The sequence below is a fragment of the Ylistrum balloti genome, unplaced genomic scaffold (assembly GCF_031769215.1).
Source record: "Ylistrum balloti isolate Yb309-2 unplaced genomic scaffold, AGI_CSIRO_Ybal_v1 Utg370052, whole genome shotgun sequence".
Taxonomy (NCBI): Eukaryota; Metazoa; Mollusca; class Bivalvia; order Pectinida; family Pectinidae; genus Ylistrum; species Ylistrum balloti.
In genome coordinates this window covers 1,762,317-1,789,309 of record NW_026782104.1, presented here as the reverse complement: position 1 = coordinate 1,789,309, position 26,993 = coordinate 1,762,317, and the positions used below count along the sequence as shown (strand labels likewise).

At 35.4% G+C, this 26,993-nt stretch overlaps 1 protein-coding gene across 1 annotated transcript in view; it reads left to right on the top strand.

Annotated features, from left to right (window-relative positions):
• The window catches only part of LOC132549279 (protein MON2 homolog), a 400,832-nt gene that overhangs the window by 55,768 nt on the left and 318,071 nt on the right, over nt 1-26,993 (top strand). Inside the window, exon 19 of the mRNA XM_060213195.1 lies at nt 1,478-1,579. Coding sequence (XP_060069178.1) covers nt 1,478-1,579 — 102 coding nt within the window. The remainder of the gene's footprint in view (nt 1-1,477; nt 1,580-26,993) is intronic.

Here is a 26,993-nt window from a genome sequence, read left to right as displayed (position 1 = left end):
CCCCAGGGGAAGGGCTGGGCTCAATAGGGGAAATGGAGTAAATCCTTTAAAAGCATTCTTCTGTAGGAATGCCTGGAAACTGTCCCAATTTGGTATAAAGCATTCTTGTGTACAGGAGAGTTATTTTTGTATATAGATGGGCCTTGGCCCACTGTGGAGGGAAAGGTTCAAATGAGCATGTCCTTTTAAAAGCATTCTTCTATAGGAATTCCTAGAATTTGTCCCAATTTGGTGTAAAGTATTCTTGGGTTAAGGGAAATAATATTTGTATAAACAATGGTATTTAGCTCCCTGGGGCAGAAGGGGCTAAGGGCCTTTAGCTGAAATAGGCCATATTCTTAGAAATCATTCTTCTCAAGTAGGAATGCCTTGATAATGTCACAATTTCATCTGAGGCATGCTTAGGTGAATCTGTTTTGTATAATTTGACCATAAGATGAGGGCCCAATAGGGAAATTATTCTACCTTTTTGTAATTCTTTGTTGAATGACTGAATAGCTGAATTAAGAGCCATGTGAGCAATGCAGGCCTCTTGGGCCTCTTGTATAAATATGTAACAGTAAGAATATATTAGTTGAGCTAGTCAATGGTATGGGTGTTGATATGTCAGCTGATGTTTGATATTACAAATGCATTGATAATAGTTTAGGATAATCCATTACAAAAGTAATGATAAAAAGAGACCAAACATATGATTGTAATGTTACTTATATAGTGCCTTGGTAAAATATGATTGCTATTGTGCTGACAGTGAACACCGATGTGATGCTTACATTCAAACATAAGCTTCAAGTCCTTCTCCCCAAGAATGTGGGTTTGAGACATACCGGCGACAGAAAAGGATATCTGATGGGTTTTATGCTTCCCGTTGCATTTTGGTTGCCGCAGTTGGTCGAAAAACAAGTTCTATTCCCCGAACATCTTTATTGCGAAAGTTCTTTGATTAAATAAACATTATGATTATTACATCATTTTCAAATGAAAATGTCCCTGGATGAAGAAGATATTCTGAAAGTCAAATGTTTTTTAATGATGTTATTAAGTTTACAATTTATTTTAGATGTGGCGCATTTATTTCAGGATATGATGAATATCATTACTCTACATATGGCCTCTATCTATATATACATATACTATGAAAGCTCTACTTGAAGGAGGATGCTTAATAAAGTGAAAATATATTAGCTAAACATTTATATCTAACAAATTATTAATCAAAATTGGACCTTGTTTTTCGACTGCTGTGTGAAGGTTCTTGAGTAGTTTTTTCCTGATAAAGGGAGGTAACACATTGGGAAGTGTCAATTGAAAAACTAATTGGCATGTAGTGTAATATGGTCTCTTCATGCAATGATAGATGAATGTTGAATTAAATCTTTACATGTAATAACTGATGTGTGGAAAGATAGTTATTATTAAAATATCTAATATTTAGTAAACAATACAATGCTTTTGACTGGGCATGTTTTACTTACAGGAACCGTCCTTGTTTGCCGTGGCTAAGTTACTGGAGACCGGTCTTGTCAATCTAGCCCGTGTTGAGGTCTTGTGGCGACCAGTCACTGCTCACTTACTGGAGGTAGGACTAAAACCTGTAATCATACTTCATTGAAACTGGAATAAGACTATATCTAACAAACCAGATCACATTTTCTTTATGGTGTTCCATTCTCTCTTTCTCTGTTACATACCAGTTTTACACATTTAAGTAACTGAAAAGTAGAAACTGTGAAATGAACTTACAATTATGACAAATTTGAACTTTGACCAGTTTCAATGAAGATGTTCTAGAAGACCTAAAAGAAATGCCCATCGTTTTGTTAGGAATTGCTATGCTAGGAATTTTTAGGTGTTTTAAGACAGGTTAGGTACATCGTCGGACATGCAGACAGCAAAAGGTGAAAGACGGAAGAAACCTGTAAGTGTACAGATCATTTTAGTGGATATAAAGGGAGACTACTACCTCACAACCTCAGAATGCATGACCAGGAAGGGAGGATATCAAAGGGAATATACTTAGCCATAGCTCTAAAGACCAGGGAAGAAGGACAATTTCAAGGGAAGCTACTCCAGCTTTGTCTTCTGGTGATTGACTGGGCAGCTTCAAACTTAATGGGGTCACATCCTTTTTGAAAGAAAGTGGTGAGTTTTGCTTTTATTTTCTTACATTGTAGAGCAAATAGACTTTTGCTTGTTAAACTAAGGAAGATGTGTTGCTGATTTGTTCTTTACTGCATAAACATGTAAATATCTTGTCAAGTTCCTTTATTGGAATTCAGCTGAGACGTACCTGAAATGATTTTCAAGTTCCAGTGGTGCCATGGAGCTTTAAATCAGTGGGGATATATAGGAAAGGAAGCTTAGGTGTTGTTATTTTTTGGCCCACATTGAAAGTTCAGTATCCTTTGGAGGGCTACTATCTTATAGCGCAGCACGTCCAAATTGTATCAGTGTGCACTAAAAAACGGCTCTCCAAGAGCTGTAATTATTTGTCGTAGGACGGCTGCAGACTTTTCATTTCAACAACCGGTTTTTGCCATTTTTTGATGTGATAACCAAGCTAGTTTACTAAAGCTGATTCCTGTCCTCAATTTTAATGTGACACTAATTGAAAGAAGATATGACTTGGTTTCATTCTGTTTTTAGTTGATTGTAATTAAATTTGATAAATAATGAATATATTTTATTTCAGACAAACTTTTAATACCTAATTGATCTTTTTCATACATTTTATTGTTTTTTTTCGCAAACATACTTCAAGGCATATCTGAATGATTGAATATCCAGTATATTATAGCAAAGTAGATGTAAATTAAAAGACAATTAGTCTTTACTAATTAGACTCAGGCATGCATTAGTACATCATGGACCTTCAATCATAAGGAGGTTTTCATGTTTTATACGTTACAGACTTCTATTGACATTGGAGAATATCCATATTTATGTAACTGCTACAGCGGGTTTACGCATACATTTAAAGTCACAGCAGAACATCCATAATGATTCTTTTAGTATTTGTTGTTGTTGTATTTCGAGACCTTTAGTATATTTTTGCTAAGGAATAAAATGATACTTTGCCTCCAGTGGAGATCGGCACACTGTGGATTACCATACTACATCAATGACTACCTATTGGTAGGTTGCAGTTTCTTCCTGTTGCTGTAGAAATGTTAAAATTTCTGGACGGATTTGAATGCTGTAGTCTTCTGTGGTTTTCAAATATTAATATATTACTATCTGTGACTTTATGTAATACTAGATATATTAAATATTATGCTGTAGGTTTATGTAGAATTTCTCATTATAAATCTTCTTGTTAATATGCTCGGGATTTATGTAGAATTTCATATATCAAGTCTTTGATACGCATCATTATGTTGTGGTTTTATATAGAATTTCTCATTACAAATCTTCAATACAGACTGGTACGCTACAAGGTTTGGTTGTATCTCAAATAACACATATGCAGTGTGGATTTGTATGGAATGGCTACTAGTAGTACTTACGAAATACAATTTTCACTGCCGATGAATAGGATATGATTTTTGAAATAATCAAAACAATTAGCTGTTTGAACAGATTGATACACAGCCGTTTACTTAGACAAATATAAAGTATTCCCTTTTGAGGGGTGTGCCTTCAACCTAAAAAATCTGGAAATATAATGATAGGTCATTTATGTTGTCTTGCTCGTCCCATGTTTAACGTTTTGCTACACCTGATATTTACATTGGATTTGTTGTTTCAAGTCAGAAATATTATTCAACAAAATGGCTTTGAACTTGGATTTTTGATGCAACATTTATGATTTTTGGAAAGCCTTTTAAAATCATCAATGCTGTTAACTGAAACATAAGAGGAACATTGCAATAAGCTGCCTTTTGTCTTTTTCACAGGATCGTTTTTATTCTTTCCAATTCTTTTGGATGTGTCAATTATAACGGAAGTATTTGATGTTTTGTCATCAGTCTTTATCTTTTTGGGAGTTCGATCTACAAATAAAACCAAATAAAGCATGTATAATGTGTATAGCTACACCTGTATCATTGAAGGCGTATTCAGGCAGAGGTAGTTATCTTTACTAACATTTTCTTACCTTGTGAATACAGATTGAATTGACCTTCATATCTCTTGTAGTGTTTTGGTTTCTGTGTTTTTAAGATAAATGATTATAGAAATGATAAATAATATGTATGTTTTTAACATATATAAATATGTCTATGTAAATACGATATTATATATATATATATATATATATATATATATATATATATCTGTTGTTACCTCTAGTAGACTGCAACTTTGATGGTGTTTTAACAACTTCTGTCTGAAGTTCAATGTTGTTGCATGGATTTTTCTGAATCCCTGTTTCACGGTATGGAAGAAAACACTTTCTGTAAAATAACAAAGAGAACAATACTGCATTATGGATATATATATATATGCATGGTATTTATTTAATAAAGAATAATGCAGTTATTGATTAAAAGCTTAAGTAACTTCATATATATCTGTGAATGTAAACACCACATTTAGAGCATCTGTATGTTGTTTCTCGTGCTTGCCCTACTCCAGTTTGTGTTTTCATTTTGCTACAATATCTGCAAACATGGCACTGCTATGACTTATGTGACACATTAAACAGAGACGAAATTGCTACGACATCTACCTGTTTTGGTGTATGTATTTGATTACTATCGCCTCCAAGCTACCTGTCAAAGACATAAAGAATATAATGATAATAATTATAAACATACTTTTACATTCCTGGAAAACCAGAATAGCTGATAAATGATCTTAATACTTACTTTAGCTGAAATTCCTTGTGGGTTTCTTTTCGTTGAGTGTCTTTGTACATCAATAAGGCATTGATTAATGCCATATCTAGGCCAAACCACACACAGTAAGTCCATCAGTAGATGCTCGGCCCTCGTAGATTGTAACTACTCCACCCATGTACTTGTTAAACTCAACAACTTCCTCAGGCCATGGAAATTCCAATTTTCCCCATTTCCCTGATGCATTCAGATGTTTTGTTCCACTTTGTCATGCCTTTCATCTGTAATAGGGTTGTGAAAAGTGTTTAAATTAAAAATTGTCCTTGTTTCCTGCCAACAGTAGTGGCAACTAGTTGTCCATCTATGGTTTGTCTTATGAGGTAGTTATCTCTCTGTAAGGTTATGATTTTGTCTTGCTTTGCTTTTGTTTGTCTACTTGAAGGTCTGCAGGCCTCTTCTTCCTACCAGTATTGAAAGATCCACACAGGAATGTTGATTTCTCTAAAACGGGATACAGCTAAACGTACAGATGTGTAAAACTTGTCCACAAATATGACATGGTTCCTACCATCAGTGCCCTCTGTAAAGTTGTCAATAACATGCTGTGTAAGTCTGATTTCCTTTTGTTTCCTTAAATAAATTGGAAACTCACAGGAAACCAGTTACAGCATCAGCATCCACAAAGACACTAAATCCTCTCTTTGTCGTTTTATTTGGAGCCCCTACAGTTGTCCACTGTTGGACATGGCACTTGATCATCACTTGGTCTACAGATACTTCCTGGTAAAGATTGTACTTTTGTAAACTGTTTTTCCTCACACCTTCCATAAGTAGTGAAACTTCGTAAAGAGGATCTTTTTTGATGTTCTCTTTTGTTAGAGCCTTGTCTGGTTGCCTTGATGGATTGCTATAAGGATTATTCATGTGAAAAATCATTGTACGGATTCAAACCAATTTTTGGACATAGACTTTGAGACTAGCTGATTGTTAAATGCAAGGTGAGTAGACTGTAATCATCTAGGCATGGTTCTGGGTCAAGGCCATTATCATGAGGAAACCAATGAAAGATTTTATGCCCTGTATATTGACATTATATGGGAATCCTCTCTCCAGGTTTTGTCCTGGGACTGCCTTCTTTTTGCTGCGCAATAAATTAGGCATTGGTAGACTTCATTCTGAATATGTGCTCGTGGAATGTTTCTTTTGTTTACAATGACAAAGGAATGACTACATCAGGTTTAGGACCTGTAAAGGTCTTCTTTGTAACATTCTGCAATTTATGTGTCCATTTCAGCTTTGGATCTGAAGTACTAGTGTGTTTTCCTCTTCATCGTCCTTGTTGCCTTCATCACCACTTTCAAAATCAGAAATATCTAGGTCTGATAGAACTCGAATATCTTCAGTACGGTCATATTTCACACCTTCCTTAGATTCAAGTTTGTCATCTTCAGAAGAATCAAATGATTGAAGTGAAGATTTGGGGACATCGTACTGGGGTGAGAACTTCCTTTTTTTCTTACATAAACTGTCTTTTCTTGGTATCATTGATTCGATAAGGAGTTCTGCTGATGTGGAATAATCTGATGTTTGAGACACATCTTTTTGAGGAATTTTGTAATGTTTTTGTTGAAAATTTGGAATTTCATTGCTAGTTGTGTAGTCACTATCTACTTGGTCATTTTATATTTTTCTTCTTGCCAATGTACTAGTTTTCTCTTAATTTTGTGTTCGCTTTCAGTTTTTCGCTCACACTTTGCTCATATTTCCTGTCAACACCACATTTATAAACATTTTGTGATGGTCTATTTCTTACTTCAGTAATCACCACACAGTTCCTGTGCTCTCTGTGTCTTGTCAGTTTGTGAATATCTGATGGTGACTTCTTCTATTCGTTAATCTCCCTACACAGTTCCTTTTTGGCTTTTGTCGACTTAATTATCATCAACTCCTCAATATCCAGGATCATCACTCTCTCCATGCTGTTCATGTGCACTTTGTTTAATGTTTATACTATCATCTTTTGATGTCTCCTTTCTCATAATTCCATATTATCATTGTCAGCATTTGGTGACATTCATATCATCGTGATCGACATTTGGTGACATTCATATCATTGTGATCAACATTTGGTGACTGATGAACATACTATTTCTCAAGTTGCTGTTCTTGTATACTTGTGAATTGCCTGGACAATAACAGCCAAACTCCATTGGATATGTTATCTTCAGAGTCATTTGAATTCCCTTCACCTAAGATGTGTACGAGAACAAAGTGATTTGGCTCAGACACTGCACTGAAACGACTGTCACCATCTCTGAACCACATTATCATAACTGGTACATCAGGTTGGCTAAATTGGATGAAGCCAAGTTGCTTTATGGGTCTAATTTGTGTATTGAAAGTGGCTGGATTGACTTATACATATATTTAGATAATATCTCTGTTTAATGCTGAAGAGAGGGCAATTAAGTGCATTAGAGATGACCATGATTTATCTGCCCTTGTTGTGATGGAAGTCTGCGGAATTGCAAGTGAGAAAACACCATATTTATCATATTTATTGTGTTTATTGTATTTATTTTATTTTTTGTAACGATTTAATCCATCATCAGGTAGGTTTAGACTATTTTAGTTGACCAGAGTCCGGCATCAGAATTTTGTACAGCTTCACTAATTATTTTTTGTGATGACTTCTGTTGTCTGAGTTTAAAAACAGCTCAGCAGCTGTAGTTTACCGTAGAGTTTATGCTGATGTTTCTTCTTATGCAAATTAACATTTGGTTCTAAGAATGATATAACTCATGCTTTTCTGGTATAAAATGGCAAAAATTAATGAAATCACAATATTGTTGTCAGTCAATGTATGTCTGATGTCAATCAAAAAGCCGAAGTAGATATTTAATTTGAGTCAGTGTTACACTGCATTCAATCCAGCATGATACAGATACAATATGTATCATTATATTAGAATGAAAAAGAAGATAAGGGTCCTGAAGATAAATATTATGCTATATCTATATTTATGTATGAATATAACATACAGTTTTATTTATGTATGTTGTCATATTTACCAGCTAAGCCCAATGAAACCACGTTGTAGAGGCAGTTTGCATTTTCCTGTTATTTTGATAGGCTGAACTTCTTTTGAAGAAAATGGAAAATTGGAAGAAGAGCGGAAGCAAGCATGTCTGTTTCCAAAGACAGCATTGAATTGCCTGTTCGCATTTTTTTCTATCTCCGGATGCTTCATTTCCTGCAGACGTTCCGCAACTGCATGTACAGCTTTTCTCTCTATCAATGCCCTTGTATCCATTTTGGCATCTACAACGACATTATTGATATATTAAAGTACAAATGATACCGAATAAGATAATACCATTTATTTCTGTTTAAGTCGTTACACACTTTTTATTGTGTTATGAATAATCTATTTATCGGTTCTTGTAATTTCAGTTTAGATGTATGTTCTGTGAAGTCACTTCATACCGCGACAACTCCGTCTAGTTATATTCATCATACACCCTTCCAGCTGAAAATAGATATTTATTTATCAGACTGAAAAATCACAATCTTGAATGTATATATTTATTATCTATAATGTTGATACATTATAAATGACACAGCAGATATGCTTATAAAATATATTGCATAGATCAACCAAATCACAATTTTTTTTTCATATATTTTTATATAATGAGAATAGTAAAAACAGTATTGGTACTCACTATTTGATGTGGACCACATCCTGTTTTATGAAGAAGAGTGAGTACTTTTTTTGTATCTTCTAATTATCTTTTTCACCATCTGGGAATGTTTTCCTTAACAGAATTTCAATAGGTATTGAATCCTTACCATGGTAATTCGTAAAGACCACCGGTCAAGCTGTGCGATGTCCATCCTGCTGCAGTAAGATAACACATACTTGGTTTCTGTCCCAGTATTTTGTAGTGTGACAATGTATGTAAAGAACGGCGGTCAACATGACAAAGCTCCCGACAACAAATTGGTCAAATTTTGTTAAGAATTAAGAAAATGATATCAATTTGTATGTTCTTATTATTTTGCATGCAAAATGAGTTATTAAAATACACACCAAAAATGAGAAATTTAAATCCTTTATTCTAGATAAAATGTTTTCTAATTTATCCATACAGGGTATTTCATACACTAAAAGTGTGGCAGCATATACATGTGTAAACAGTATCTTGGTTACAAGTGTTGTAGCGTGTGTATGAGTAAATCTCATTCTTTTCCACTGAAGAGCCGTAATGTACACTTTAGCATTCCAGAAAAAAGCAACAATGTACTGAAACTTACAAAATCACAGGAATTCGTTATCATTCCTTGTTGAAACAAACAAAGAAAATATGAAAAAATTATATGCAAAATTACGCTCAGTCTTTTAGGAACCATATGATTAAGCATGCTATGGTCATTGCTAAATTTGAGATACTGGCTTTCAGCAGCATGTATATTTCTGACGTATACATATGCAGTCGCTGTCAAAAGGATATGGCAGTTATGGCAACCACTTTGTAACATGATTGCACATTCATCATTTCCTTGAACAGCACCTATTTGAAACTTATTTTCAAGTTTCTCAAATGTCATTTAGCCCTAAAGCGATCCTTAGATGGACTTGGTCTTGTAATTTTCCAATCAATCTGAAATTTAATAGGGCCACTGTGACTGCCATCTTGAAAAACACATTTTTAAAACTTCTTCTTTGTTGCACTATTGTCATTGATCTGAAGTTCTGTATGAATGTTGAGAAACTGAATTGTAGAGTGTTTTTGGCATTTACCAATGGAATATTCCAAACTGTTTAACCATTTTATACTGCTGTTATATCATATATCTTTACAGTCCATTTTAGATTTGGTGATCCCTAATTATTCTGATGGTTTTCTTAGATTGAGTTATGTCCCTTTGTGCTAAGTATTAGGAGGTACTTAATAATGTATATGTTAGGTTAGATTAGGTCCCCTTGTCCTCAGTATTGGTATTTACTATAGCTGTCATTGTAGGATTTGACAATGCTGGAAAACAAATCTATTATAAAATACTTTCTGACTTATTTAAATATATCATTTAGAAATGTAGAAAACTGTTGAAATAAGCTATTTTATTTGTAGTGATACAAGTTTATTTCCCATCATTTATAGAATTGCTTTTTATATCTATTGAAGTGTAGAACTATGTTTCTGCACAAAGCAATTAAACTGACCTGCATCTTCAGGCACCATTCACGGTTACATCAGGTTAACAATAGGCCTAACAAACTGCTGATGTTTAGATTTAGTCTTAATTTTCAATAATGTTGCAGAATTTAACTGCATTTTAGGTTGGCACAGAAAGACAAAAGTTACCCGCCAAAGGCTCAACTCTCTTGTCTTTCTCATCCTTGCCAAATAACAGTTTTTATTTTAAGACAAATATATGGGAGTTTGTTAAATTGGATTAAGTCCTCTAATACTTGCCTCAGTTTAGTGTAGGTGTATATTGGACTGTTGTAAAAGCTGTTACAATTGGATTATATCCCTTTGTACTCTGTTTAGTATTGGTGTATATGACTCTTGTGAAGGGTTGTTAGATTGGGTTATGTCCCCTTGTACTCAGTTTAGTGTAAGTTTATAATAAGACTGTTGTGAGGGGGTTGTTAGATTGGGTTATGTCCCCTTGTACTCAGTTTAGTGTAAGTTTATAATAAGACTGTTGTGAGGGGGTTGTTAGATTGGGTTATGTCCCCTTGTACTCAGTTTAGTGTAAGTCTATAATAAGACTGTTGTGAGGGGTTGTTAGATTGGGTTATGTCCCCTTGTACTCAGTCAAGTATTTGTGTATATGAGACTGTTGTGAGGGGTTGTTAGACTGGGTTATGTCCCCTTGTACTCAGTTAAGTATAAGTTTATAATGAGATGGTTATGAGGGTTTGTTAGATAGGGTTATGTCCCCTTGTACTCAGTTAAGTATTAAGTGTATAAGAGACTGTTGTGAAGGGTTGTTAGATTGGGTTATGTCCCCTTGTACTCAGTCAAGTATTAAGTGTATAAGAGACTGTTGTGAGGGGTTGTTAGACTGGGTTATGTCCCCTTGTACTCAGTTAAGTATTAGTGTAAATGAGACTGTTGTGAGGGGTTGTTAGATAGGGTTATGTCCCCTTGTACTCAGTTAAATATTAGTGTAAATGAGACTGTTTTGATGGATTGTTAGATTTTGTTATGTCCCCATGTACACAGTATTGGTGTATATGGTCAGATTTTGTCATGTCCCCTTGTACACAGTATGGGTGTATATGGTCAGATTTTGTCATGTCCCCTTGTACACAGTATGGGTGTATATGGTCAGATTTTGTCATGTCCCCTTGTACACAGTATTGGTGTATATATTCAGATTTTGTTACACCCCCTTGTACACAGCATTGGTGTATATGGTCAGATTTTGTTATGTCCTTTTGTACACAGTATGGATGTATATATTCAGATTTTGTTACACCCCCTTGTACACAGTATGGGTGTATATATTCAGATTTTGTTATGTCCCCTTGTACACAGTATTGGTGTATATATTCAGATTTTGTTATGTCCCCTTGTACACAGTATGGGTGTATATATTCAGATTTTGTTATGTCCCCTTGTACACAGTATGGGTGTATATATTCAGATTTTGTTATGTCCCCTTGTACACAGTATGGGTGTATATGGTCAGATTTTGTTACACCCCCTTGTACACAGTATGGGTGTATATATTCAGATTTTGTTATGTCCCCTTGTACACAGTATGGGTGTATATGGTCAGATTTTGTTACACCCCCTTGTACACAGTATGGGTGTATATATTCAGATTTTGTTATGTCCCCTTGTACACAGTATGGGTGTATATATTCAGATTTTGTTATGTCCCCTTGTACACAGTATGGGTGTATATATTCAGATTTTGTTATGTCCCCTTGTACACAGTATGGGTGTATATATTCAGATTTTGTTATGTCCCCTTGTACACAGTATGGGTGTATATATTCAGATTTTGTTATGTCCCCTTGTACACAGTATTGGTGTATATATTCAGATTTTGTTATGTTCCCTTGTACACAGTATGGGTGTATATATTCAGATTTTGTTATGTCCCCTTGTACACAGTATTGGTGTAGATGATCAGATTTTGTTATGTCCCCTTGTACACAGTATGGGTGTATATGGTCAGATTTTGTTATGTCCCCTTGTACACAGCATTGGTGTATATGGTCAGATTTTGTTATGTCCCCTTGTACACAGCATTGGTGTACATATAAAACTGCTGTGAGGATTTTCTAAGATTGGTTTACCGTACATTCCTACAATTTATGTGGTGGCTGGCCTTGATTAGGTTATTGAAATGTCAAGGACTCTGTCTAATCATTAGCCAGTATTTCCTTTAGGTCTGACATACACATGACTTATTGACTTCTGACTTATAGAATTATGGACAACTTGACAACGTCCATCACTTTATCCTGTTTACAGTTAATGATTCATTTACAGAATTACAGCTGGATCCACATTATAAAGTTATATTTGCCAACTGCAGAAATTCAGAGAACGCCCACATCGTAATATTATACTTAAAACATTTCAGTTTTCTAATGTCATTGTCTGACTTAGCTGGAGGACTTATATTAAAAGCCTCTACAGGAACCGGTTCAATAAATTTTATCAGCATCCATTGAAATGGAGATTCCAATATTACAGTTGTCATGAAAAGACAAATTGTGGAGTCAAGGTCAAGTTTTACTTATCTTTCGCTAGTAGCTTTTAGTTGGCCATCAAAAATGAAATATGTCGACTGTGACAAGAAGGAACATGGAATCTGACAATCCCTGGGGGCAATCAGCCTTAAAACATGCCAGTAGGTTCACAGAGATTGCTAAACTTCCTAATCACATGCCCTTTGTATGCTTTTGTCTGATTAGCCAACTACAGCGATAGTGATTGTTAATCTTCATGTTAACATAGAAACCCCCCCTGTTTATGGCAGTCGTCATGTGTTCAGCTTATATTCATCCTGTAGATTATGTACATCACAAGCCTTGAAAGGATTAGCTGTCAGAGAAGAATATTTACTCCAACTCTAAACAGGCGATTGTGTGGATTCTGGTGTACCATCCCTGTCAGGGAGTTCAGAAAAGACCTCGTGATGCATATAGATTGTGGAGGGGATCTCTTTCCCTGATGGGTTGGATTGACTGGTAATTGGGAAGCAATTTTGTCATTACCAATAGACTTCTACTATTGAAGTCATCTCTGTGTCAACAGCATTGTGGTCCTGCTGTCTACAGCCACGAAGTTATAGCCACCTTTGGTGTTAGTGTTGATGTCAGGATTTGTGAATTGGTGTAACTTTGACTGGAGTAGATAAGCTTGATCATGAACAATTTGAATACAGAGTATTGTCTATGCCAAAAAGTGTGATAGATAAAGATTATTCAAGGCAGTGCTTGTCACCACAGACATTGTTTATTTCGGTAAAGTTTGTCTACATTACAGAATTTAATGCATTTTAACATGATGATAAGTTCTTACCACTTAGAAATTGGCATTTTGCCCCCCCCCCCCCCAACCTCCTCCCAAAAGAGAGCTTGAAATGAGAGGGAATGAGATAGCTAGATTAGTATTGATGACCTTGTGTGTTAACAACAACCCTTTACAAAATTACACCACCAAGTTTTCATTAATAAAAGCATTCAGTAGAGATTTGACAGTCAACAGTTGTCATGAGTGTCTGTGTATTTTGTATAGGGCCCTGTAGTTTGGAGACAGGTGTAGAGTAAATGAAGTAGGTATTGTTCTAAACACTTCCTACTTGTGTGGCCCTGACCTCATGTAAGGCTTTAGCATAGCAAAGATTGAGGTATGCCCAGATCTTGGAGCTAAGTAAGTGTTGGCACTTAAATGCTATTGGTAATGCCATCATCGTTTAGTCTTATATTAGCCAGCGATTTGTATCTCACTAATGCAGTCTTAATGAGATGCTGTCTGACACTTGGGGATGTCATTACGAGTTTTTTACGATCATGTCTACACCTTATGTCAATATTAGGAAGCTGATGCACCATTCATAATCTCATCTCGTTTTTTGTCCAACTGCTTGATCTGTCTGTCAAGGCTACACCCCACAGCAAGGTTACATCACTGAAGCTTCTGAGCAGCAGGTGTACTTCATTCAGGTCTGGTAAAGAAACATTGCTTATACATTTCAAGGTCTAACTTACTTGTCCTTTAGTTATTGGTTATGAAAATATTTACTACAAGTTAACAAAAGTCCACTGGTCCATCGGTTACTTTTTATGAAGGTAGTTGCTATAGGTTAGTGATTATGAGGTTGACTTGTCCATCAGTTGGAAGGAATCGGGAAAATTACAACAAAACCACAAAATTCTATACTTCTATATATTCATACATTCTGGAACCGGTGTGAAAGAGATTAAGATGTGTGGCAGGGTCACAAAAACATGTATGTCAGTAGAAACCTGTTTTTTTATCAACAAAGATACAAGAACATCAACATTTCACAGACATGGTCTGTCATTTGGTAGTCAGATATTCAACAAAAATTATGGTCTGTTATATAATGATCAGTTTTCAATCTGCAATTAATTTCAAGAGTCCTTTTTGATATTATTACTGGAATCAATAGGTCCCACCCTGTAAAATGTGAGTGTTTTTAGAAATTCTAAGTCCGATCAAAATTCTGGTCTGTTTAATGGCTGAATACAAAATATTCAACAAAAAATATTGGGCATCAATTTAATGAATAGTAGGACTAGAAATGACAGTGTCCATTATTAAGCAGAGGTACAGGGACAATAATAGGAAGCTATTTACTAGGTGTAAGTATACATTTACAATAACACAGAGCTGTCATTTCACATTTTATGTGATAAAGACTATGGTCGAGTACATGTCATATTTCTGTTCTGCTGTGTAAATCCAAAATGGTCTCAAGTTTCAACTGATTTATGAAAAGTGATTTTTTTCTTGTAGTTAACAAATTATTAATGTTTCCTCTGTATATTAAGTGTGCCCAGATGAGCACTAAATTTGAGGTGATAACAGAAATTTTATACATACTTTATAACTTGTCTTCTAACCATACCTAGTGTAATATATGTCACTGCCTACTTTTACAAATTGATGTTGCATGTCTGTAACTGTTCCTTTTACTGCTGTATAATCAAGAGACTTGTGACAAACAAATCTGCAGCTGTTTATGTTCTTACCACAAAGTGCTTTTATTTAGAAGTTTTGTAGAGTCTGTCACATACTTATAGCTAGTAATTGGATATATGTATTTTCCTTGAAAGGTCTAAGAGGTCATGTGTCAGTGCTGTACTATTGAAATGGAAAAATGAAAGATTTTTTCTGACATTTAGACATTTGTAGGTTATTTTTACTTAAAACATTTGTAGGTTGAATATGAAGTTCTGTAGAGTCGGTTAATAGTGAGTATTCAGTGCACTGGAGAAATTTTCTGTAAACCTGAGCAACATTTCTGTCAGTACTACTGTAACAAGGCATAGAGATTTAATGATAGTTATTATTTTACATGATTTATTGATTATTAGTTTATTGTTTGGGTTTATTGATTATTTCATCATTACTGAATTCATTTGGATGATTTTTGTTGTCCTATCACAAACAGCGTTTGCATGAATAGTGTTTGAACAAGGGTACCCTACGCCGTTTCCTGATCCAAGACAGTAGCGTATGTGCCCACCCCTGGATTCAGTCACTGCTGTTACTCTCCTTAACGTTGACCCCATCAAGGTGGTTATTGCTGTATGAGGGATATTATTAAAGTTCTGAATAATGGCCTGCGTGAGTTAAGCAATGTTATATAGGACGTTGACATGCTTCCTAACCCTCCTGTCCAGCTCGTCCCACAAATGCTTGACTGGAACAAATCTGGACTGTATCGTGGCCAATCAAGAACTTGGACGTTGTTTTGAGTCAGAAAGTCATGACAAACACTAGCAACATGGGGTCTTGTGTTGTCCTGCTGCAACATAAGGTTATGTAAGAATCACAAAGTGTGAAAAATGAATTACCTTGTCACTAATTTTTCTCTGAACACACCTGGAGGAAACAACAATGTTTTCTGATCAACAGCAGATGGTTTGACCAAGCCAAGTGTTTATAGTGGCAAAATTATCTCTCCAGAAATTTAATAACAAGATTTTTTTAGATCTTTCGCTCAAAGCACCTGCTTTTATATATCAATGCATACAATAGACATATATTTATGATACTTCCATATTCAGGTTTTGCTGTCGTCAACAGAAAAATATGGTCATATATATGATCTATAGCCTCACAGAGACTTGATATGGTATTGCCGCACTGTATGTGACATAGCCTCTTTGTGACATATGATTAACCTCACTGTGACATTGCCTCACTGTGGAGTAGCCTCACTCTGACATAGCCTCTTAGTGATATAGTAGCCTCACTGTGACATTGCCTCACTGTATGTGACATAGCCTCTTAGTGACATATGATTAACCTCAGTGTGACATTGCCTCACTGTATGTGACATAGCCTCTTAGTGACATAGTAACCTCACTGTGACATTGCCTCACTGTGGAGTAGCCTCACTCTTGATATAGTCTCAAAGTGACATAAAATTTGCCTCCTTGTGTCATTGCCTCAATGTGACATTTATTGTGACATATCCTCATAGGGACATATCCTCACTGTGACATATCCTCATAGGGACATATCCTCACAGTGACATATCCTCACTGTGATATATCCTCACTGTGACATATCCTCACAGGGACATATCCTCACTGTGATATATCCTCACTGTGACATATCCTCACTGTGACATATCCTCACAGGGACATATCCTCACTGTGACATATCCTCACTGTGACATATCCTCACAGTGACATATCCTCATAGGGACATATCCTCACTGTGACATATCCTCATAGGGACATATCCTCACTGTGACATATCCTCATAGGGACATATCCTCACTGTGACATATCCTCACTGTGACATATCCTCACTGTGACATATCCTCATAGGGACATATCCTCATAGGGACATATTCTCACTGTGACATATCCTCACTGTGACATATCCTCATAGGGACATATCCTCACTGTGACATATCCTCATAGGGACATATCCTCACTGTGACATATCCTCACTGTGACATATCCTCACAGGGACATATCCTCACTGTGACATATCCTCACTGTGACATATCCTCACTGTGATATATCCTCATAGGGACATATCCTCACTGTGACATATCCTCATAGGGACATATCCTCACTGTGACATATCCTCACTGTGATATATCCTCACTGTGACATATCCTCACAGGGACATATCCTCACTGTGACATTGTCACTGTGACATATCGTCACTGTGACATATCCTCATAGGGACATATCCTCACTGTGACATATCCTCACTGTGTTACTGCCTCATTGTGAAACTGATGACAATACTGTGTTACAATTTATCTCTAACTTCACTTTAACGGTGATAGTTGATGACACTAAATTGTACTGAATTTTATCAGCACGACTTTAATGTAGGTAGACAGTTATTTCACCAAACACAACATTGTAGGTGGCCATGTTATCAGGTTTGACGTGAATGTTGTCATGTTTCCATTACCTACTCTGAATGCTTGACCTGCTTATATCCGGTATCCTATATTATCAGCCAGCAATAAAGTCTTCTTCCCACAGTTGTGAAAAATTGTCAAATGACTGTAATATGTTTCTGTGGTCAGAAAATAACAGAAAATGCCAGTAAATTTGTTCTTTTCTGTATCTGTGATCATAAAACAGTTATATATCTGCTGATGTGTGGCGTGCCATTACCTTATCATTTGTCTGGTGTCTAGAAATGGAGCAAGACTTCCTAGATATGGAAATTCTCACACATTTGATAGTGTTGACTGAATTATGCTAAACTTGGTTACGTAGTTCTGGTCTTCATTATGTACCCTGTGTTTACATCTGTTACAAAGTGCCAGAGAAAGTCTCCTGGTTTTTTCGGACTTTAGAACACCTTTATTGAATATTGTTTGTCAGTGGTCTTCTTTGAATTGAAAAAAAACCACTTTAATTATAAGCCATATTTTTATGTTAAACCACAGTTTAAACTCAGCATCAAGCGCAGAACAACATTTTGATTATTTTTCTGAAGGTGACACTTTTTAGATCCTGTTTATTTCAGTGGACAGGAAAAGTTAATGTTATTATGAAATATTCAACTGTATTCTATCATAGTCTTTTTCTTTACAAGAATATTCAGTAAGAAAAAAGTGAATTATTTTTCTGTCACCACTAAAGAGAGTAGTTCCCTTGTTATGTAGATTAGGTGTTGATGTGTTTGCTGAAATATGGATACCTAAACCATATGCATTAAGACAGGTCCACTCTAAAGGTATAACTTACATAGGAAATAGAGAGTCAACACAATATAACATCAGCTTCAAGAATTAGGACAATTCTCCAACTTTATTTTCACCTGCTGGTTTTGTCCAATTATGGGCTCTTAAGGGCGATGGCTCTTAAGGGCGATGGTACAAGCAATTTCTAGCCCTAAAGTACTAAAAATAGGCTTCATTAAGAGATGGAATCAGATTGTCTACTATGATGTGATAATAATTGATAGCTAAATCCTGTATAACATGTTACTGACATGCTATAAATAAATAGTAAATGAAAATTAATCAGGTTTGAGTAGGTAAGACTAATGCCTAAGTCAAGTGATTATTGTGATACTATCACAATAGTTTTTTTTACCTTGGAAATGTTTTTTACCCAGAAATAAAGTGACGTCACTTACCATTTAAATGCTCAATTTAGCAAATGCTTAGATTGAAAAAAATATTTACAATATATACAATCAAGATGGTTCCACACTGATAATCCTTACACTTATGTATTTTCAAATTATTCCTTCTTAACATAAACATGCTATTCTGTGATATTTGTTGTGAAACTCAGCTGGACTCAAGACTATTACTTTTATATTAGCCTTAGTTTTAAATCTAGTATAATTACTTTTATTTCAGACTTGTTTTATGTTTTAAAAAGTGATGAATTAATTCAACAATCATATAATGTTTTGGTTCAGATGGTAAGTTTGACACACTTCATACATCATTGGCAGTGCCGTTTTAAAAAAATGTAGTCTAATAAAGGTAGGACATATTTACCAGAGGAAGGTACCTGTAATTTCACAAAGAGGAGTTTAATTGTGATCAGGTTTGAGACACTTTGTCATTCATTTTCATCTAATGCTATAATGCTATCCTTCCCTTGTTTTTTACTCCTTTTTATTCGAATGATTTTTAAAATGCCACTTCCGTCCACCACGTTCTTTATCGAAACAGATCATTTCATGGATTATAGGTGCATATTATTACTATTATTATGACGTTCTTAACGGCCTGTCAACACATAAAAGGTCATTAGGGCCATCAAATGGTAAAACACACAGCGATCCATAAGGGAATAACATTAAACAAACCAAAAGGTAAAAGACAAATGCTAAAAGTCTTAAATGGGTATATTAACAGAAAATATTAAAATGGTACGTCATAGTCTATTATATAGACCAGCATCTTTCAGGTAATGTAGAAAAATATGGAACTGGAGGTAGAGAAGTAAACACATCCACTACCATAGTTTGTAGATTTCATTAGATCTAACTGGAAACAATGATGATGTAACACTTATCTAAGATATAAACGCTCAATGATTTAACAACTTGTGTTTAAAATTCTATTTCCAATGTAGGTGATTATGTCATTCATCTCTTTAGTGCTATCCCCGATCTAGGTCCCAAAGATGGTTTCATGAAATAAACAAGTGTTGCGGCCATTTGGCAATAACTTGGTGGAAAATCTTGCTTTCAAGTAGCATTTTTGTCCAGTTATGAAATTATCACTAACAATTGATAGTTGAACAAAATATCATGACAGTTATTGACTTAAAAATATGTTGTCAACCTATTGCTATCGAAAGCAAATCTATCGCAATAGATTGATAAATGAATTTTTGGTTACACCACTACTTCAAGGCTATATTGAAATGTGTGTTTGGGTACGTAGGGAAATGATTATATCTGACATACTGTAAACAAAATTCTCTTTAAGTTTAAAATTTTTCATGAAAAGTAATTCTGATGGAGTGTTTACTGTCTGTCTTTTCTTCCACCATCAATTTCTGGACAGCCTCTTCACTATTCAGGGTTCCCGTGTTGAGTACATTTGGGATTATTATACGAATGTTGCCTGGTTCAATAGACATAGTATATGTTGATTGAACTGAAATTCCCTTTGTGGGATACAAGTGGTGTTCTTCATTGGAATATCAGTATAAGTATATGGAACATACACGTACATGTGTTAATTAATGGAACATACATGTACATGTGTTAATGAATGGAACATATGTGCACACATGTTAATTAAAAGAACACATATAATGATATGAACATGTCTTAATTACGATGTTCCAGTACGCTGTGGTGACAGATACAAAAAATCACTTTATTCTTACAAGATTCACTATTTTGTGTAAGTGTTGTCAAAATGAAATGATTTTTATGCAGATCAAAGTGGTGACAGCCTTAATCAGTGATGTACACAATAACATGCAGAAAAACGAGAATAAATTTGCCAAAAAATACAGAAGATGTTACATGACGAAAAAAAATGCTTCAATACAAGTCTTCAAGGAAAACAATACTTATCTAGACATACCCTAAAATATAAAGAATATGTCTAATTAGAAAATAAGCAAGCTTTTAAGATAAGCTGTGATTCCTTACAGTCAAATATATCTTGAAAGTAGGGCGGACATAAAAATATGCCTTGGAGTTCTTGCAGTCAATTTTCATCAAAAACCTGATATATGTATGTTTTACTATTACCAAGTTACTTTGGTCAGTAAAGTGAGTTTATTGGTAAGCATGTATAGATTTAAGTAACTATGACTGTGAATGACAAGGCTTTGTCAACTTAGTCTTAAGAGTTGATAAAATGCCTCAAAATTAAGATTAAGCCTTAAAAATAACCCATTCTTTCCCACTCCTTTCTTTTAAATACAGCCAAAAATGGATTTGTAAATAAGATGGTCATGAAAATAGCAGTGTTTTAAAATAAACTTGGGATTGACCTTATGAGATATTACTGTAAACAACTATTTTTGGTTATAGTTATAGATGATTTTCCATTTTAGGCACAATATTAAATATATTTATACCTTGTGACCTTTTGAGCCTGCAATATTATGCTTAATCTGACCCATTTAAGAGAATTTAAAGATATTGATTTACTCGAAGCATTGGACATGTTTTCCATCATTTTCCTTCATTATTGGAACTTCCGGTATAACAGACAAATACAGAGTATATTGTCACATCTGGCACTGGCACTTATCTTACTGTCACAAGACACATAAAATTGTAAATCTCATTTCTTTTTCCATGGTTTCTGGCGTAAGTAACATGAGAGCATGTGTTGGGATGTAATACCCATTGTCCATCTATTGTCAGTTCTGTCTGTTCAGAGGCATCAACAATATCTTCTCAAAGACCATACTTCTAGGACTTTTTCACTTCTGGACAATATTAAAAATTAATTTTTCTACATGTCGTGCCAAGAGAATATTTTATAATATTTAAACTATTTTTCAGGGGCCACATAACCTGAAGCTGTGATGTTGATCTATAGAAACAGTTGTATCTAAATAAATCGTATTGATATATATTCCTTGTTACATTTTAGTTTATACAACTTCTTCTTTAGAAAAGTAAACCCTTCACTTTTGCTTATTTTCCTGTTACTTCCTAGGTCATTTGGATATAAAGGCTTTAGCTTGCCTGCCTTAGGGTTTTATACTTTTCCCTTTAAACAACTTCTTCTCAATAACCAAAATATCCAGGTTACTTATGACAAGCTGGGATGAAGGGCTGCCAAGTTTGTTCAAATGAATGATCTTGACTCACTTTCAAGTTCACAAAAATGGACTTAGATAACTCAATTTTTTTAAAGCTGCTGAACAGGTGAGTGATACAGTCCCATTTACCTTTGTTTCTTCTGTACTGTTTCTTTTCAGATTTTTTCAAAGCACTTTATCCACTCAAAGACAGCATCAATATCAATCAAATAAGACCATTCCCTGATTTGCCTAGTTGGTTTTAGTGTTTTTAATAAATATTAAATGAATTATTACATATACCCCTAATAATACTAATTCATCATGTTACATACATATCTCTTCAATTTTTATTCATTGCCCAGTTTTTCTAAAGGAGTGACAATCAATTTGTGTTGATAGAACTAAACAGAACTTACTGGTTGTACACTAAGAATTGTTACTAATTCTCTAAGGTTAGTGTTAATCAAAGAGCCGCCGAGAAAAGATTTTTCAGGTCCAAAATTGGTTATCACAATTTGATGTCTGATGTTTTTTTCACAAAGTAAACATGACTTAAACAGAGTAAATGTAGCCCTTTAATAATGCCTGTGGTGAGATATTGATAGATATATGTTTTGGGTCAAAGGTCGACACCGTTGTGGCCAGTCATACAGAGTTCAGAGCGTTAAACAAACACTTTAGTTGGTGGAGAGAATGGCGTCAAGTCCTTTTCATCCTCTCTGATTTGCTGATCAAACTCTGGAGGATTCTTTTCAATGCTTAATTTGTATACAACATTGCTGTTCCTGGCTCTAAGAAAAATGACAAGTGACCTGGACAGCAGTTTTAGTATAAAAGGCAGTGATTTCTGTAACATGTAGATTTTATTTAAGATACACAAGTGAATATCGCCTTTCAATACATATAAAGAGTTCAATACAATAGAGCTAGATGATGAACCAAACTACGTCATATGCTGTTTCATCTTTATAGGACTCGTAAGTGATGCTGAGGAACTCGATTTTGAATTCTAGGAGGCAAAGAAAATAAAGATTGATCGAAAGAAATGTTAAGATCTGAATTGGGAAGTGCGTTAGCCTCATAATTCAATTCATTTTTTGTAATTTTCAGATATCTGATACTTTTAACAGAACATCAAGCAAATATGTTACATGTGTACATCACAGATGTAAGTTACCTAGTTTTATTTATGATATGAAATTCCAATTTATTGGACCTGAGTTTCGTGGGTAATGCTTTTGAGTTTAGTGTTTTTTAAAAGGTTACATATCCAATTCTGGAGCTTTATAGATGTAATATTATGATTTTGGAAAAAGCTACATTTTCAAAGCTGTAAATTCTCAAGGTTTTAGAGATAAACTGAAGTATCTCTCCTTTAAATAGATTAAGGGTAAGAGGAATATAAGGGCATTGTCTAATTCATCATTGTCAGAGAGAGGTAAGCTGATGGGTTACACATTACGATTTTCTGATCCTGTAATTTCCGATCTCATCATATTAATGGTTGTCAGAATTTCCAGACTTATAGTAATTTATTGTCATACACAGTACACAAACATCTGAGTGATGTGTTCTCCGAAATAGTTACTGCATTCAAACGAAATTGTTTCAATTATAGACTGTTTAGTTTAATTTCATTTATTTGATGTTCCACATTTTCGACATTTTCTTGCCAGTTTACGTTACTGTGATAACTTAATTGGCTGCGGTACAGAGAGCAGCAAACACCTGTGATAGGCTTCGCATACCAGGGCCGAGAACTTGTCTTCTGGAAGCTGAGTGGCACACACCTAAATCGTTTTGTATCATATAACCCTGATATCTTAACTAGTGTTTCACGTTTTGTGAAAGTGATACAAACATTTGTTAAATACCTTATCGGCAAAATAATAAGCTGGAAAGAAAAAGATGTTTTGCTTAACAGTTGTTTATGTATGTACTGACAGAAGAGTTGGCAGGTTTGAGTGACAAGATACTGTTTTTTAGGGTGCATTGGTGTGACTAGATGCGGTTTTATTTCGTTGGCTCAGTATCTAGATTGGTGTGACTAGATGCTGTTTTATTAAGTTGGCTCAGTATCTAGATTGGTGTGACTAGATGCTGTTTTATTAAGTTGGCTCAGTATCTAGATTGGTGTGACTAGATGCTGTTTTATTTTGTTGGCTCAGTATCTAGATTGGTGTGACTAGATGCTGTTTTATTTTGTTGGCTCAGTATCTAGATTGGTGTGACTAGATGCTGTTTTATTAAGTTGGCTCAGTATCTAGATTGGTGTGACTAGATGCTGTTTTATTTCGTTGGCTCAGTATCTAGATTGGTGTGACTAGATGCTGTTTTATTTTGTTGGCTCAGTATCTAGATTGGTGTGACTAGATGCTGTTTTATTAAGTTGGCTCAGTATCTAGATTGGTGTGACTAGATGCTGTTTCATTAAGTTGACTCAGTATCTAGATTGGTGTGACTAGATGCTGTTTCATTAAGTTGGCTCAGTATCTAGATTGGTGTGACTAGATGCTGTTTTATTAAGTTGGCTCAGTATCTAGATTGGTTTGACTAGATGCTGTTTTATTAAGTTGGCTCAGTATCTAGATTGGTGTGACTAGATGCTGTTTCATTAAGTTGGCTCAGTATCTAGATTGGTGTGACTAGATGCTGTTTCATTAAGTTGGCTCAGTATCTAGATTGGTGTGACTAGATGCTGTTTCATTAAGTTGGCTCAGTATCTAGATTGGTGTGACTAGATGCGGTTTTATTTCATTGGCTCAGTATCTAGATTGGTGTGACTAGATGCTGTTTCATTAAGTTGGCTCAGTATCTAGATTGGTGTGACTAGATGCTGTTTCATTAAGTTGGCTCAGTATCTAGATTGGTGTGACTAGATGCTGTTTTATTAAGTTGGCTCAGTATCTAGATTGGTGTGACTAGATGCTGTTTCATTAAGTTGGCTCAGTATCTAGATTGGTGTGACTAGATGCTGTTTTATTAAGTTGGCTCAGTATCTAGATTGGTGTGACTAGATGCTGTTTCATTAAGTTGGCTCGGTATCTAGATTGGTGTGACTAGATGCAGTTTTATTTTGTTGGCTCAGTATCTAGATTGGTGTGACTAGATGCTGTTTTATTAAGTTGGCTCAGTATCTAGATTGGTGTGACTAGATGCGGTTTTATTTCATTGGCTCAGTATCTAGATTGGTGTGACTAGATGCTGTTTCATTAAGTTGGCTCAGTATCTAGATTGGTGTGACTAGATGCTGTTTCATTAAGTTGGCTCAGTATCTAGATTGGTGTGACTAGATGCTGTTTTATTAAGTTGGCTCAGTATCTAGATTGGTGTGACTAGATGCTGTTTCATTAAGTTGGCTCAGTATCTAGATTGGTGTGACTAGATGCTGTTTTATTAAGTTGGCTCAGTATCTAGATTGGTGTGACTAGATGCTGTTTCATTAAGTTGGCTCGGTATCTAGATTGGTGTGACTAGATGCAGTTTTATTTTGTTGGCTCAGTATCTAGATTGGTGTGACTAGATGCTGTTTTATTAAGTTGGCTCAGTATCTAGATTGGTGTGACTAGATGCTGTTTTATTTCGTTGGCTCAGTATCTAGATTGGTGTGACTAGATGCGGTTTTATTTCGTTGGATCAGTATCTAGATTGGTGTGACTAGATGCGGTTTTATTTCGTTGGATCAGTATCTAGATTGGTGTGACTAGATGCTGTTTTATCAAGTTGGCTCGGTATCTAGATTGATGTGACTAGATGCTGTTTTATTAAGTTGGCTCAGTATCTAGATTGGTGTGACTAGATGCTGTTTTATCAAGTTGGCTCAGTATCTAGATTGATGTGACTAGATGCGGTTTTATTTCGTTGGCTCAGTATCTAGATTGGTGTGACTAGATGCGGTTTTATTTCGTTGGATCAGTATCTAGATTGGTGTGACTAGATGCTGTTTTATCAAGTTGGCTCAGTATCTAGATTGGTGTGACTAGATGCTGTTTCATTAAGTTGGCTCAGTATCTAGATTGGTGTGACTAGATGCTGTTTTATTAAGTTGGCTCAGTATCTAGATTGGTGTGACTAGATGCTGTTTTATCAAGTTGGCTCAGTATCTAGATTGGTGTGACTAGATGTTGTTTTATTTCGTTGGCTCAGTATCTAGATTGGTGTGACTAGATGCTGTTTTATCAAGTTGGCTCAGTATCTAGATTGGTGTGACTAGATGCTGTTTTATCAAGTTGGCTCAGTATCTAGATTGATGTGACTAGATGCTGTTTTATCAAGTTGGCTCGGTATCTAGATTGGTGTGACTAGATGCTGTTTTATTTCGTTGGCTCAGTATCTAGATTGGTGTGACTAGATGCTGTTTTATCAAGTTGGCTCAGTATCTAGATTGGTGTGACTAGATGCTGTTTTATCAAGTTGGCTCGGTATCTAGATTGATGTGACTAGATGCTGTTTTATCAAGTTGGCTCGGTATCTAGATTGGTGTGACTAGATGCTGTTTTATTAAGTTGACTCAGTATCTAGATTGGTGTGACTAGATGCTGTTTTATTAAGTTGGCTCAGTACCAGTTGGAAACTGTTCTACAGGTCAGTAATTCAGGCCCATTGAGCCTCTATCATATGTATTCATTTTAATCTGATGATGGTTACAGCCCATTGGTCTCTTGTTGTGTTTATTTCTTGCTGTTGATAAAGAACACACAATTGTGAATGGTTCGGATGTCCTGACACAACTGTGATTGGTTCAGATTTCCTGACACCGTTGTGATTGGTTCAGATGTCCTGACACAGTTGTGATTGGTTCAGATGTCCTGACACAGTTGTGATTGGTTCAGATGTCCTGACACAGTTGTGATTGGTTCAGATGTCCTGACACAGCTGTGATTGGTTCAGATGTCCTGACACAGTTGTGATTGGTTCAGATGTCCTGACACAGTTGTGATTGGTTCAGATGTCCTGACACTGTTGTGATTGGTTCAGATGTCCTGACACAGTTGTGATTGGTTCAGATGTCCTGACACTGTTGTGATTGGTTCAGATGTCCTGACACTGTTGTGATTGGTTCAGATGTCCTGACACAGTTGTGATTGGTTCAGAGGTCTTGACACAATTATGATCGGTAGAGATTCTGAGGCCATGACTCTGCCTTCACTGCTTCACGCTGGAACTCCCTGGGAATGTCAACTTTCATTTCACCTCTCTATAAAGGGATTTTCTGGGAACACTATATTTATGGCCCTTGATTGTGTGTGTGACTGAAG